Source organism: Rattus rattus, chromosome 14 (assembly GCF_011064425.1).
Source record: "Rattus rattus isolate New Zealand chromosome 14, Rrattus_CSIRO_v1, whole genome shotgun sequence".
NCBI classification, from domain to species: Eukaryota; Metazoa; Chordata; class Mammalia; order Rodentia; family Muridae; genus Rattus; species Rattus rattus.
In genome coordinates, this window is record NC_046167.1 from 12,654,948 (window position 1) to 12,670,337 (window position 15,390).

At 46.1% G+C, this 15,390-nt stretch overlaps 1 protein-coding gene across 1 annotated transcript; it reads right to left on the bottom strand.

Annotated features, from left to right (window-relative positions):
* Window positions 1-215: 215 nt before the first annotated feature.
* LOC116883940 lies at window positions 216-7,574 on the bottom strand. Its single transcript, XM_032885189.1, has 2 exons — window positions 7,509-7,574; window positions 216-761 (listed from the first exon to the last, which is right to left on the bottom strand). Exons 1-2 carry the CDS (start codon window positions 7,572-7,574, stop codon window positions 216-218), a joined length of 612 nt encoding a protein of 203 aa, XP_032741080.1.
* Between the last annotated feature and the right edge of the window lie 7,816 nt (window positions 7,575-15,390).

The window sequence follows — 15,390 nt, forward strand, 5'->3', positions numbered from 1 at the left end:
GAACAGCGCCACTCTATTGACAGACTCATTGTGCGCACACTAGCAAGCATTCGCTCGTGCAGGGGACAACTCCACGAAGCAGGTACGCTTCCCTCTCACTTCACGGATGGAGATGACTCCAAGAGAAACCCAAGTGCAGTAGGCAACGTCTGAAGGCTGGCAAGCAGATGGGCCAGCTGCAAAAGGCGCCCTGCTCTGTCGCCCGCCCCCAGGTGTCAGACACAGCATTGGTCCAAGCCCATGCGTAGTTCTGGAGCGATCTCCCGGCGCTGCCGGGTCCGCGGACACCGTCTTCCTGCAGAGGGGCTTGGGCAAGTGGCCTCCCCCTGCAGCCCCGCGGGAGCGCGCCCGGCGGGAGCGCGGGAGCAGCGCACGTGCCGCCGGGAAGGCAGGGGCTGCCCGCCCGCGCCAAGATGGCGGCGGCCGCGGCCGCAGCGGCGACTGTTGGCGGCCGGTGAGGCGGGCGGGGCCGGCGGCGCGGAGGCGGGGTCCCGGGCGAGCCGCCCTGGGGAAGGCGGGGGCCGTTTCCATAGCGGCGGCGGCAGGAGGTGTCGCGCCGGGGAACTTCCTGGTTCCCGGGCTCGGCTTTGCCGGGAGCCTCCTGGAAGGGAAACAATGGGGCGGAGGGCACTGCGGTAGCCGCCGCCGCCGCCGCGCCGGACCCTGTCGGCCTCCCGCGACTGGCCGCCGTCGCCGCTGCTGGGACCGTTTGGAGGTAACTTCTTTTTCTCTTCAGCCGCTGCTAGAGGGGCTGGCGGGGTCTAAAGGCGAGGGGGCTAGGACGGAATTGGCTCTGGGCAGCCGGCCGCCGCCATTCCCAGCCCCGGGCAGAGGACACGCTGCGGCGGCGCGGCCTGGACGGAGCCAGCTCCCGTGGAGTCCGCGCGCCTTGTTGCGCGCGCGCGTGGGGGGGTATGCGGTGTGATTGACAGGCGGGCGAGCGCGCGCGGGCGAGCCGGGGGGACCCGGAGGGCCCGGCGCTGCGTGCAGACCCCCGGGGAGGCCGAACGCTTTGGCCGCCTTCCTCCTCAACCCGGTCACCCCGCGTGCAAGTTTCGGTCCCCGGGGAGATGCGTCTCCCTCGCAAGTTTCAGTTGCGTCCTGCCGGAGCGCGAGTGGGCAGGACCCAGGCAAACTTCGCCGGCTGAAAAAGATTGCCTGGATGTCACAAGAACTTTGGAGCAGCCCCGGGGAGGATGGGCGCGAGGGAGGGAGCTGGAAAGCCTAGCAATCGGTGCGCCCTTGCAAAGTTTTGCTGGAGAGTTTGGAGATCCGGGGAGGCGGCGTTTCGGGGTGGGGGGGGTGGGGGATGAGCACGGTAGGTCGCAGGTGTTTTAATGCCAGCGAATGGGAGAAGTCTTAACTCCATGATGGGACGTTCATGTTTGTTGAGCATCGGGATCTCTGGGCTTTTTCTAGACACACTCCATTTAATCGACAGATATTTTAAACCAGCGTACAAGGTGTTAGCTAACATCACGGCATTTTCGAATAAAGATGCGTTGGTAGACTCTTCTGTTCACTCATTTCCTCACCCCAGATGCTTTTTTATAAGACTAATACGCGTTGTGCCTTATGGATTGGAAAGGCTTGGTGAATTGGGGGCAATACTGCGACACGAATAGAAGAAGTTGTAGGGACAGTGTCTAAGTATTCTTGCTGGAATAATTTAGTCGTGGATCTCCTTCGTTCCTTTGTCCCTTCCTTCCTTTTCTTTCTCCCTATATAATTAGATCTATGAGACAGCTGTTTCATAGCTCAGAAAAGTTTCACAGTACAGTTGAGATGACCCGTGCCCAATTCTCTCCCATACTGAATCTCTGGGAGTTTTGTCCGTGCTGGTGGTAACTAGGGCAGAGTTTTAAATTGTTTTCCCTTTCTTGAAGTCGCCTTAATAATCAGTAAACTGGCCTAAAATGAACAGTGTCTCCTTGCTCTTCTCGCCAAGACCCCACAATTAACAAAATAGTTTCTAGTTTGCCATAATTTTATAGGGGAAATTGTAAGTGTGCCGCCCCTCTCGTTCACTCCTTAGTTTGTACTCTCCTCAGGCCATTAAGCCTGATGGAAAAGGAAATGATACTAATAACAATGTGAATTGACTTGTAAGGGGAATACAGAGCCCTAATTGCAGGGACAGGTGTCCTTAGTTGAAGAATGGGGCACTCTCACAAAGGTATTCAAGAAGTGTCCTTTGTCTAACTTTCAGAGTTTGGGTCCTGAGCCTTAGTGCTGCTTGCCACTCACTTTTTAAGCAGACTGGACAGCTTGGGTTGTCCTTAGTTCTGTGAGTATAATTCATCAGCACCCTTTCGCCTTAAAAAAAAATATATATATATATATATACACATATGTGTATATGTATATATACATATGCATATGTGTATATATATTAATAATTTTTCTTTCATTGGATTTTTTAAAATTTACATTTCAAATGTAAACCCTTTCCTGGTTTACCCTCCAGAAACCACTATCCCATCCCCCCACCCCCTGCTTCTATGAGGATGCTCCCTTACCCACCTACCCACTCCCTCCCACCTCCCCGCCCTGATATTCCCCTACACTGGTGCATCAAGCCTTGACAGGACCAAGGGCTTCTCCTCCCATTGATGACTGACAAGGCCAAAAAAATGTATTTTAAGATTTATTATTTTATGTGTATGAGTGTGGCCTGCATTTATGCATATGCACCACAGGAGTGCCTGTTGCTCTCGGAGGTCAGAAGAGGGTGTCAGATCGCCTGGAGAGAGTTCCGGATGGTTGTGGGCCATCATGTAACACAAACCTGAGTTCTCTGGAAGAGCAGCAAGTGTTCCTAACCACTGAACCGTCTCTCCAGCCCGCCATTACTCCCTTTCAGGTGTTTTGTTGTGCAGGTAACCCTTAGTGAGGACAACTGGTCTGGTTAAACAGGTACCTAAGGAGAAGTGTCAGACTTGGTGTTGGGCGGATATTGACTGATCATCTCCATGCCCTGTGTGGGAGCCAGCAGATCCAGTCTGGGTCTCCAGGGCCAGGCAGTTTGCTGTGGCCTAGCTTTTCCATCCTGCTGAATTATTGATACGTTTGGTAGCCAGGAAGCATGGGTGGAAGAAGCCAGTGAGTTCAACCTTTTAGCAAATTGAGAACAAAATGATTCTGGTTGAGAAACTGAGGAGCGTCAGGAAGGCAGAGCATTTAGAAAACTAAACCTTTGAGAGTTGCTACTTCAGGTGGAGAGGAGGAGACGTTTTCGGGCTCTGAGTTTAATTCACCTTTAACCATCCTTGTTTTGTAACCGGTGCAATCCAGAATAATTACCACAGATTTACAGTTTGCCCCTCCAGTGTAATTTGTGAGAAGCATTTTCCATTTACAGATGTGATCTAATTATATATTAGAGAATCATTTTCCCCTCTAAAAGGTTTCTACCATTTTTTGCAATTAACCTAAGAATCACAATTTGAAGAGAGTCTGACCTGTAGCATACTCCTACATAGCGTACAGGGATTAGAGGGTGTGGGAATTAGAGGCACAGAGGCCATTCCCGGCTGGCTAGGATCATCTACAGGCTCTCTCACCTCAGGACTCAATTCTTCAAAGCTTATTTCTTTATAAAATTGGGATATTTGAGGGCGAGGGGAAAGGGTGTCCACAGTACAGAGTGAGGGTGACTGATGTGGAGGTCACAGGAGAGCGTTCCCCACATGGCCCGTGTGCACCGCCACTGCTCGAAGAGAAGCTCCTGAACCATTCTCTCATCTGCTTCCTAGTCATCCCAGAGGGTGAGTCAGTCTGCTTGATCCTCAGGGCCACACAAGACATGGGAGGGACGGGTTCACTGCAGTGTCTGCTTCTAGAGCTCTTGGGTTACTGTTAGTTTCTATAGCTGTAAAACCCGAACTAAATGCTAAGTAATACAGGCTTCGTTCTTCCCAGAATCAAGATTGTAAGGATCATTGCTGATTATTGATTTAGTGAGGTTCTGTTTTCCCTCGTTGACTTAGACTACCTTATTTAAACATGCCCTGTCTTCACAAAACTCTGGGAGCCGGCTACCCTAAGGGAAAATGTCTAGTGTTGGGGTTGTTTCATTGGCTTCCAGGACAATCAAGATGGACTCTGGAGCCTGGTGTCTCCCTGAGTGATTCGGCAGCACAGAGATGACTTAGTTACCTGGTGACAGAGGTACACCTTGCGCCCGTGTCCTGGTGACACTTAATGAGTGTAGCAGAAGTTGCGTATTCCACCCCCGGAAGCTCTCTTCCACTTGTTGAATTAAAAAACAGATAGTGCTCGAGGGCAGCGGCAGACTGTCGTCCAGACGCTCAGTGTATTAATTTACGTTACCACGTTAGGGGTGGGGGTGGGGATGTCCCTGCTTCACTGCACAGCCGTGCAGGGTCCATGCACCGCCAGCAGCTCCCCGGGAGCTGCTGGCTTCTTCACTTGGTCGGTTTTCCAGCAGTTTAATTTATCAGTATGAATGGAGTAAGATAAGACAAGGTGAAATAAAAATCACAAAAGAAAAACATTGAATTGGTGTGGAGGATGGTTTCAAAATCTGTCTTACCTGAGCAGTTTAATCTTAAAATTCTTTATCGGTTTGCCTTGAGTTCCTAAAAATGACATTTTCTTCCTTCCTTCCTTCCTTCCTTCCTTCCTCCCTCCCTCCCTCCCTCCCTCCCTCCTTCCTTCCTTCCTTCCTTCCTTCCTTCCTTCCTTCCTTCCTTCCTTCCTTCCTTCTTTCCTTCCTTTCTTTCTTTCTTTCCTTCTTTCTTTCTTTCTTTCTCTCTTTCTTTTTGTTTCAATTTGGGATTATAGTTTTACTACTGTCAGTGTTTACCTGAATTTTGCTGTGTTATTCTATTATTACTGTTTTGTGCGTGGGTGCACACTTATGCAGGAGGGGTGGCACGTGATTGGATGTGGCCCATGTGCTCCCCAGAGTTGAACCTTGTGTGCCTTTCCTAGGAACCGCCCTCCTCGTGTTTTGGTAGAGTGACTCTGACCTGGCCTTGCTGATTAGGCGAGGGTGGCTAGCCTGTGAGCTTCAGGGACCCTCCTGTCCCCCTCCCTAGTTTTCTTCCAAGCTGTCCTTCCTTTTGGGGTTTGTTTTGTTGAGGTCTTAATTGAGATCAAGGGGATGGATGGTTCACTTGGTCTCTCTGACACTGTGGCACTTTGCCTTTTAGTGTTCAGGGCTGCCTAAGTACAGTGCAGCCTCCAGGTACCTGTTTTGGTCAGCATCAGTGTCCTGGGATAAAGAAGCCCAAGGGTGCCACACTCTCTGGTTAGGATTCTTAATTTCTTGGATGGTGATTGCTCACTCGTTACTATCTTGTTAGTTCTTGAATATACACTTTAAAAAGGTTGTATCGTTTGCATCCAACAATGTGTATTAGTCTTAGGTGTATATCCCTACGAATTTCTATAATATAATTAACTCAGTTCAATCTATAGAGTATGTCTGGTGCCCCTGAGGCTTATTACAATTGTTTTCCCTCAGTGCTGTCTTCCTATTTTGAATTTACCCAGGATTTAATTTTCTGTCACCATAGGTTAGTTTTAGATTTTTAGTTTTTCAAGAAACGGTGCCATGCAACATACACTGCTTTGTGTTTGGTTTCCTTCCTTCAGCGTTGTATTCTGTGAGTGAATTTTACTTAATGCTGTGTCCAGCAGTTTCCTTTCATGTCCAGGATTTGTTTTAGTTACTCTGGCTACCTGGAAATTTGTTCATGATTGTAGCTTAAAACAATGGGCAGTGCTTATGTCTGGGTCACTCAATTTCAGGTCAGGCTGTTTGAGGGTTACACCTACTGTTGTAGGAAGGGTTGATTCTGTGTCAGAGTCAATGAGAGGACACTTAGATGCAGCTTACAGTATGGCTCGAGGTTGTTCCCATAAGCTGTGTGGCTGGATCCCAAGAATAGAGAGGTTGGGGGTGGAGGGTGAGCCACAAAGAAGCTATATTGTCCTTGTCACTTGGACTTGGCACTCCTGTGCTATTAATGCCTATCGTATATTAATTACTACTCAAGGCAGTTGTAAGACGCTCTCTGTAAAGAAAGGGGAAATGGCCCTGGGTTTTGACTAGAAGAGACAAGATTCTAAAACTCACACAGGATCATCCTGCAGTAACCAGCATCAGAAAACAGATTGCCACAATGGTGGCCTAGCCCGTTCTACTTTTAATAAGCGTGTGTATTGCTCTCCCGTTGTTTGCTGTTACAGTCCGGCTCCGGTGAACGTTCTTACTCGTGTATTTTGTTGGCTGTATAAACTCCTTCCTTTTGGCTGCCCTAGAAGTGGAATCGTTTACCTATAGGTAGACACTCAGTTCACTTTAGTAGTCGATTAGCAAACATTTGTTCAAAGTGTTGGTGCCGTTTTATTTCCTTGGCATTTTAAACATCTTAAAACTACCTGTGGTGTATGTTGCCTTATAGGCAGATAGGTGGGGTGGTCTGCATCTATCAAAGGTCTTCCACCTTTGTGGAAATGCAGGTCTTCTCGAATGTGTATGGTGTGTGTGTGTGTGTATGGTGTGTGTGTGTGTGTGTGTGTGTATGTGTGTGTGTGTGTATAGTGTGTGTGTGTGTGCGTGGTATGTTTGGTGTGTATGTGTGTATGTGTCTGTGTGTGTTTGTGTGTGCGTGTGTGTGGTGTCTGTGTGTGTGTATGTGTGGTGTGTGGTGTGTGTGTGTGTGTATGTGGTGTGTGTGGTGTGTGTGTGTGTGTGTGTGTGTGTGTGTGTGTGTATGGGGTGTGTGTGTGGTGTGTGTGTGTGGTGTGTGTGTGTGTGTGTGTGTGTGTGGTGTGTGTGTGTGGTGTGTGTGTGTGTGTGTGTGTGTGTGTGTGTGGTGTGTGTGTGTGTGGTGTGTGTGTGTGGTGTGTGTGGTGTGTGTGTGGTGTGTGTGTGTGTGTGTATGGTGTGTGTATGGTATGTGTGTGTGTGTGTATGTGTGTGTGTATGGTGTGTGTGTGTATGTGTGTGTGAGTGTGTGTGTGTGTATGGTGTGTGTGTGTATGGTATGTGTGTGTGGGTGTGTGTGTGTGTGCACACTCGTGAAGGTCCAAGGCTAGTATGGCTCTGCCTTACTCACTGACACTGTGAACCAGTTTGCTGGACATTTCTGCTGGTCACAAGCCAGCCTTTGTGCTCCAGTGGTCTCATGCACACCCACCTGGCCTTTATGTGGGTTCTGCTGACTCTGACTTCAGACAAACACAGTCTCTTACCCTCCGAGCCACCTCCCCAGCCCATGAAGCTTCCATGCTTATACCCAGCTAGAAGCTTAGTTTTCGGAAAATAGAGATTATGGAGAAAGGTGTGATTGTGAGTACTAGGGCAGTTTTCAAAACAGTGTTCTATGGTATGTATTCAAAGATTATGTGCATTAATTACTGAAGAGAGCTTTTAGATTTTTATTTTTATTATTTATTTTAGGAATTTTTTAAGGTATTAACAATGTATGTGATGATAATCATGTTTCGTTGATATCTGAGATCATTCTCCAGACCTGCTTGGGGTTAATTTTCCTGACTGGTAACACAAACCCTTCTTTCCAAGGGTAGTACTTTGCCATCGTCGAGGGCTGCCAGAAGAACGTTGTCTAGACTCAGACTTACTGCTGCGTCTGCTGCCTCACTATGCATTACTGTTTGCAGCCACTTTGACGGTTTCCCCTCGGGTCAACGGGATCTTCCCCAGTCCCCCTTTAATGTGGCATTTGTTTTAGCTCATACCTCAATGACTGCGATAGTTGATTTCTTGATCCTGCTTATGCTAAGGAAACTAGAATCTCAGCTTCTCATTTAATTCGGATTAGTCTTAAAGTCATAAATAACACAAGTTACAAATAGAACTTGAATATTGTGTTTCAACTTCCTTATTTTATGAGCCCAAAAATGTATCAGGACTATTAATGCACACATCAACTTTATATTTAGTTCACCAGGGCACCTTTCACACAGGATCCTGTGATACTCCTGGGTGCCTGTCAGCCTGGAAAATTTAACTGTGACTTCTGCACACACAGGCCCAGGGAGGCCAAGTGGACTTGTCGTTGCTTCCTTGTGAGGCCTTTCGTGCAGCTGACCGCCATCTTGCTGGCTTCCAGTTTTATACACGGTACCTTCAGGTCTCTGTACCCGCATCCTCTGGCTTGTACGTGTCCTGACTCTCAATACAGTGCCTGGAGTTCACGGGAGCCCTGGCACCACTTCTGCCAGTTGGCGTCTGTTGGCTTGTTCTGACTTTTCCTCTGTTAGCTTGGGATGCCTGGGATCAAGTTTGTCTTTTGCCCTAAGCTACTCAGGCAGTTTTTATGTATTGTAGAGTTGAATTAATATTTATTGAACGAGCAGATGAGTTTATTTTGGTGTTTAGATTTTAACTGATCAAGCATTCCTTGGATATATGTCTTAACTGCCGAACCCACCACTCTACTCAGTTCATCTCACTCTTTGATCTCATTAGCAGGAAATATTTTGTTGACTTAGTGAGCAACCCCTTTTCAGAGTCAGTGATAGATCACTGTACTCTCCTTGTGCTGGGAAAAGACTAGACTGTGGGAATTTAGTACTGTGTTCTCTGGGTCTGTGTGGCTCTAGAGTACTTTACAGGAAGTGACAGGGGTGAGATATGTCTCAGTGAATAATGTCTGTAGTATTTACCGGAGTCATTTCTTCATGTAAAATAGGAAGACATTACCTGGGAATCTGCCCTGGCATATGTAGTAGGACTAATGAGCTGTGACTGAATTAAGAAAGGAAGGTACTGGAATTATTATAATGTAAACGTTGCAAAGGGTTAGTATTCTGTTCACAGCTTTGTAGCTATGTCTAGCTACTGCCAGGGGAGCCAGGGTTTATTGCATGAACAATAAGTTTATATATTATATATATATATTTTTTTAGTTTAAAAACTGTAGTTTTAATTTTTTTTTTTTTTTTTTTTGTGATTCTTTTATTATGTAGCCCTGGCCTGGAACTTGCTCTTTAGGCCCAGAACCCTGGCCCTCAAATTCATAGAGTTCTTCCTGCCTCTGCCTTTTGAGTGCTGGGTTAAAGGCATTTGCCACCACACCAGGTTACATTGTCTGTTTTAAATTTAAAAACTGAAGTCAAACAAGTCTTGGATTGTGAGCCTTTGAGGAAATAAACGTGAGGCGGAAAAGCTTGACTTCTGACGTGCTTTCTTGATGGTTCTGTGATGCGGGTGAGTAAAGGCCGCTGCAGTGTCCTTCATTCCCTTCCCTTGCATTGCCGGGGAGTCTTAATGGACACAGGAGGTGATTAGTAATGAAGGATCTAGTCGGTTGTTTATTATTGGGCGTTTATGTTTAATTTAAATTTTTGCGATGTTATAACTACTGCTGGGGTGGAGGATTTTCTCAGGCATTCCATGGGAGGGGAGAGGGCAATGACTTTTCAACAATAGTAATTCAGGAAAGTGAGCTACTGGGAAAGACTTACGCAGGATTATACAGCTGTGCAGGTGAGATGGGGAGCTGCCGTGGTTGGACAGCACGGCTGGTCCAGGTCTTTGGGTGGCCAGATGTGTGTACATGGACAATGTCTGCTCGGCTCTTCCTTCATGAACCCGATGCTTCAGAATGAACTACCTCCCCAAGTGCAGTCACGCCGCACAGTACCTGCATTTGTCTCTTACACCTAAGGAATGAGAGTCACAGCGGCCTCTCTGTCACTTCACTGCTGATGAGAGATTATAACTACGTGTATTTATGTTACTTGTATTTAAAATTTCTGTACTTTTGGGAAATTTTTAAAAGATACTAGAATACGGTTTAATACAAGATTTGTACAAGATGTATGACATAAAGACTAACATAGGGACATCCATTCAGTTTCCTCCCTCAGCTTAAGTGACAGGATGTTAATTACCAGTCTCCTCCTGCTCGACTGTCCTATCCCAGCCTCCTGCTGGCTTCAGGAACCATAGGGTCATGTTCCTGTGTTCCTCCCTACAGTACATTAGCTCGTGCACATCTCTAACTAATGCATCGCTCACTTTATGTATTCTGTAAGTGGGGCAAGTGAGCTCACGTGTCCTTGACATCACTGGTCCATGTATATGTACTTTTATAGCATAGCACACGTGAGTGAGAATAGATCAGTAATTCCGAGATGTACTTTTGGTTGATATGGGTACTTGTGGTTCATTTCATTGATTCATAATGCTCAGTAATGAACAGGTGATGTAACTGATCCTTCTGCAGAGTTTTGTTTTTTGTTTCTTTTGCTATGACAAACAGCATGTTACCAGTTCCCCTTCCCTTTCTCTCTCTTACAGTCAGTCAAAACTGCTAGGAAGTTCTCTCTTCCTTTTTGTGATATGATGCTGGGATTTGAACCCAGGGCCTTGTGAATGCCAGGCAGATGCTGAGATTGGACTCTGCCCTCAGCCCCACGGTGGGCAGCACAAACATGGCGTGGATTCTCTAGCCACGCCTCCCTGTATGAGTGGCAGTTGCCAGCTCTTCCTCTTTGCCGCCTTAAGTCCAGCTTCTACGATCCTCACTTGTTACATTTGTTTCCCATAGTTAGTATGGGCCTAGGTTTCTGAATGCACTCTAACTTGAAACTTTAGTTAATTCTTTTTGTTCTTTCAAGAGAGGGGGTTTCTCTTTACAACCGGTGCTGTCCTGGAACTCCTTCTATAGATCAGGCTGGCCTCAAACTCAAGAGATTCATCTGCCTCTGGGATTAAAGGCGTGTGCCACGACAGCCTGGTTTAGTTAATTTGTTTTTAAAGTTAGTGTCTTAAGACTTGTTTTGTTTTTACTTATGTGTACGTGTGTGGATCTGTGTATGTGCATTTGTGTGGACCTATGAATTTTGGGGCCCACGGAGGCCAGTGGTGTTGGATTCTCTCGGAGCTGGAGTTAAAGGAGGTGGTAAACCACTTGGTGTGGGCTCAGGGAATCAGACTTCAGTCCTCTGCGAAGGCGTACCTGCTCTTAATTGCTGAGCCATCCTCCTGGCTCTGTAGTCAGTGTCTGGATTCTCTGGCTTAGTCACCTTTGGCTGTGATAGTGCAATTACCACAAAATTTCAATGGCTGACAGCAGACATTTCTAGCTTGTAGATCTTTACCCTTGGCTGTGTTTGACTGAGGTTGGCTGGCTTTGGTCGTAAGCTGTGGGCCATCTTCAGTTAAGTGTCAGTTCGGGCCCAGCAGGGTCCTTGGGTATCCATTTCTAATGCTCCTATTCAGCTCAAGAGAATGTAGGCAGACTCTTAGCCTCCAATTGGGTGTAGTCGGCTCTGCTCTATTCCAGGAAGACATATTACCCCCGCCCCCCAAAGCCAATGTGTGAAAAGTATGGTAAATGCTGGACTTTGCAGAAATACTACAAAATACCTAGTATGCAAACTTGTGATTTTAGAAGACGTTTCTCTTCTCTAGGGAAAGGTAACTAGGTGAGGAGAGAGGGAGCCTAAACGTTTTATGTTGTGTGCTGGTGCTACTAAGTCACTTGGTTGCTAAAGCAATCCATAGGCTGCCTACTTTGACAGTAGACGGGGTGGGGCTTGGGGAGCCCATCTCGTTTTGAAGCAGTGATGAGCATAAAGAACCTTGACCGGCCGACCTTCACTGTGTCATTCAGGAGCAAGCTCCACTGGCCACTGGGAGTCTGACTGTGCTCCGTGAGTGCAAGCGCAACACAAGATGGACTTAGCCTTTCTTATTTGCTTTTTTTCCCTCCTTTTTTTCTGGGAGGAGGTCACAAGGGTGGGAGGTGGACCCGGGGGACTGGAAGTGAGTGTGATCAGGGAGCATTGTGTGAAATCCCCAAATAGTACAAATAGTAGGTGGGGTAAGAGTTGTTGGAGTCTAATGCGTGCTTTGCGTGTCTGTAAACTGTAAGCTTTGCCACATTGTGCTAAGTCTGAACTCCCTTACAGTCTCTGTATGTTTTATTATCCTGACTGAAAACATTGTTATTTTTAACTTTGTGTAGGCCCATATGTTTGCCTGTGGGTTTATGTAACATGAGCGCAGGTGGCTGAGGAGGCCGGACAGAGGCCTCACGGGGCCCTTGGAGCGGAACTTCTGGGCAGCTGTGAGCCACCGATGTGGGTCATGGACCTGAGTTATTCGTTCCTCTGGAAGAACAAGAACCTCTCGAACTCCTGAGCCACTCTTCCAGCCCCTGTCCTAATGTTTTTGAAGATAATATTTTTAGTGGGGGAGAAAATTCTTTATGTCTTAAATATCAGAAAAGGCTTTATTTGGCTTCTTATGGTATGATAGGAAGGAGGCATGACATCCTGTGAGGTACTTTGATATTTCCACTTAGAAAACCCAACATTACACGTGTGTAAACATGTGGCCCTGGGCAAAGGGTAGCTGCTTCAAGTATGAATGCTCTCGTGGACTCTTGGGGCCTTGGTTTTATCGGTTTTGTGATTTTGTGACATTTCCTGCCTTTTCCTGTTGTCATTCAGCATGCCCCATCTCTTAGTTTCCAAGGAGGGAAATCAAATCCAGTAAACTTAATCCTACACCATCGAGGAGTGTCTTTATGGTGAGAAACTTTGGACACGTATCTGAAGCTAATGTGGGATCATATGCGATTGTAGGTTTGCCACACTGCTCATTTCCGTGGGGTAATTGGGTTATCTGGGAAGGGTAATCGCTGGCTAATGCACGGATGAAGAAGAAAACCTGACAGCTGGGGTCAGGTGACAGGTGGCAGAGCCTGATTAGACACCACTGCTAACTGCCGTGCAAGCCCATTGGTGCATACACATGGCTGATGCAATCTCTACATTGTGCAGATGTGTGCTTCTTGTGCATCTTATATGATCTGAGTACAGTGCATGGACACAGCAAAACGAATCTTTAGAAGTGCCTTCCTAACTAACCGTGACTCATACCCCTCCTAGCAAGTGAGGCAGGAACTCACTGCTTTCTGTTTTCTTGAATGATTTAGAAAATAAGTGTTACTTTCCATGATCGTGGGACATGGCTTACTGGTTTATGAAGGAGGTTATGCAGGTGTACATTTTTGTATTGAATCGCAGAGCTGTGACATGTGTCAGAGCTGGGAAGACCTTCATGGGTTCGTGTTACTGTTTAACCACTAGGAGTGTGCCTCATCTAAAAACCCAAAAGAGGAAGCTTTATAATGCAAATCTTAGTCAAGGGTCAAGTGTGTTGTAGCATTGATACCCACATTAATACAAAGCAAAGCTTATGCTACACTTAGTGAAAAGAACTATGTCTAAAAGTCGCAACTTATTTACCAGATACATTGTTAAAATACTTAGGATGCCTTGAAAGGATGTGTACTCCACATAACTGGATAAGTATGAAAACATTATGTTTGTAATGAGGAAGTGACATCATTACAGAAAGTTTATAGCGGTAACTTTTGTGGTCATTTTTTATATGAATAATTTGTATGCAGTCAAAATAGATTTTGCAGGCATGATTTGTTCATTTGTCCTAGCAGGGCACTCTCTCCTTTTCTTTCTTATCTGGAAATGGGAAGGAATAAATTCAGTACTGAGGATTCGTGTTTAGAAGCTTTTCTATGACAGTTCTCATCTACACGCTAAGCACCGGTACGGCAGTCGCCTTCTAAATAGTTTTAATTCTTGAAGCTACTTGTTTCAGAAAGAGGGAACTTCGAATCAGATGGTGATCAGTAGTAATCTTTTATATTTGAAGGAGGATGACTAGGGGTTCTAGAGATAGTAGAAGAAACTGAATTAAAGTTGTTTTCATTTCCTTTTAGGAAGCCTTAAATACTGACCTTCAGAAAATGTGATTTCTCTCTCTTCTGCTTGCAGAACAGGATATGCATTCCTCTGAGAAGCCCTGGACAGCAGAGTCTGGTTTGGTGCTGGGTCGGGACAGCGCACCGAGACTTTTGCAGTCATGAGTGAGTATCCTGCCTGCTGCCTGGTCAGCAGAAGCAACCTGTTACTTTTCCATGCCGCTGCACGCACATGTGCTTCTCTTTAGGCAGGGAGACACATTTCGCTGTGCGGTTCATGTTAGAGTTAGGCGTGATGAGGGATTATTAGCTGACCACTTCTGTCACTTAAGGGCTTCTGTGGCTTTCCGTTTCCTACTGGGGAAAGGTTCTAAAAGTATGAGAGGGAATAGTGTAGCTGACCATAGTAGGAGAAATTTTATAGTGTAAAATGTCATCATTGAGCAGCATGGGCTATTTTATTTATGTAAAACCACAGCAGCCTCTCAGTAGAGCAAGAAAGCAAGGCTGTTCTGGACTTAGCAGGTTTGAGAAAAACTTTATCTTCTCAGTTTTAAAGGGACGCATATGTCTTATTTTCCTCTTCTTTCTGCCCATGAGAATTGGATTTTACTGTGGTCAGTGCTTACTTTTAGAGTAGGAAGAAAGACTTGGGTTTACTCTACACGGGTCCTAAATGGCTGTTGGAAATACAGACTTTCTGAGTGTGGAAACTGTAGGATGGTGTGAGCATTGCCTTGTTAGAATGTTAGTCTACACTTTTTTGTATATTATTTATATTGGTTGTGTTTACCTTAATATGAATTAAGGCAGCTTTTCTTATGGTTTTTAGTGAAATGTTTGAGACCTCCTACTAAAGATAATTTCAGGAGGTTACCATTGGGTTTTAAAGTATCTACTGTGTCTTTTTGGGGGGAGCTGGGATACTTTGAATAAAAAGATCAATTGCTAGACGCATTCTGATCCCGATTTGGAGGAAGCTGTGTGTCCTGTCTCAGTTTCATTCATACAAGGTTATTTCACAGAAACCCCAACTCTGGTGAAGATGCTCATGAGTTCATGAAAATTAGAATGAAGTTGCAAGATGGTTTAACTCCTGTTTGTAGTTTTAGAGTTCTATTGGCTTCTTTGTTACATGGGTTTCTCTGAGGACAGGTAACTTCTGTTTTCATTTTCTCATCCCAGTGTCTTGCTCGTGCAGAAGTCAGATCTTTGTGAGGGTGAAGGTGGAGGTGGACTGGGCCCGTGAGGTGGTACTGTCAGTAACAGGTTCTAACAGTTCAGCGCTTACTGCTTTGTTTGTTATAGTTGAAAGTTGGTTCTTCTTAAAATGTCCATAAGCTTTTCTCCTTATTGTACTGTTGTTTGTGTGTTTAAGTGCCCTAATGTTTCTGAGCGTCTCTTGGGGAGTGCTTTGAAGTCTTATTAGATTATTTAGTACATTTTCCAGTCTGTCTGTGGTGCATTCATGAGTGCTGGTATTGCTGGTACGGTCATCATCTCTAACTCAGCAGGAACTCTGGTGGACTTTGTTTCCCTCTGTCCCTGCTGTCTAGCAGATATGCCATTGTCTCCGCCTGCCTTTAGAATGCACAGATCAGAATTGGGTGTGTGTTAGTGGATCAGAGCCCCAACCCCATGGTGACATTAG

Coding starts and splice junctions, on each gene's coding strand:
- LOC116883940 (XM_032885189.1), bottom strand. CDS start 7,574: ATGGCAAAGTACTACCCTTGGAAAGAAGGGTTTGTGTTACCAGTCAGG. Junction 762..7,508: donor GGAAAATTAACCCCAAGCAG/GTCTGGAGAATG, acceptor CCTCGCCTTTAG/ACCCCGCCAGCCCCTCTAGC.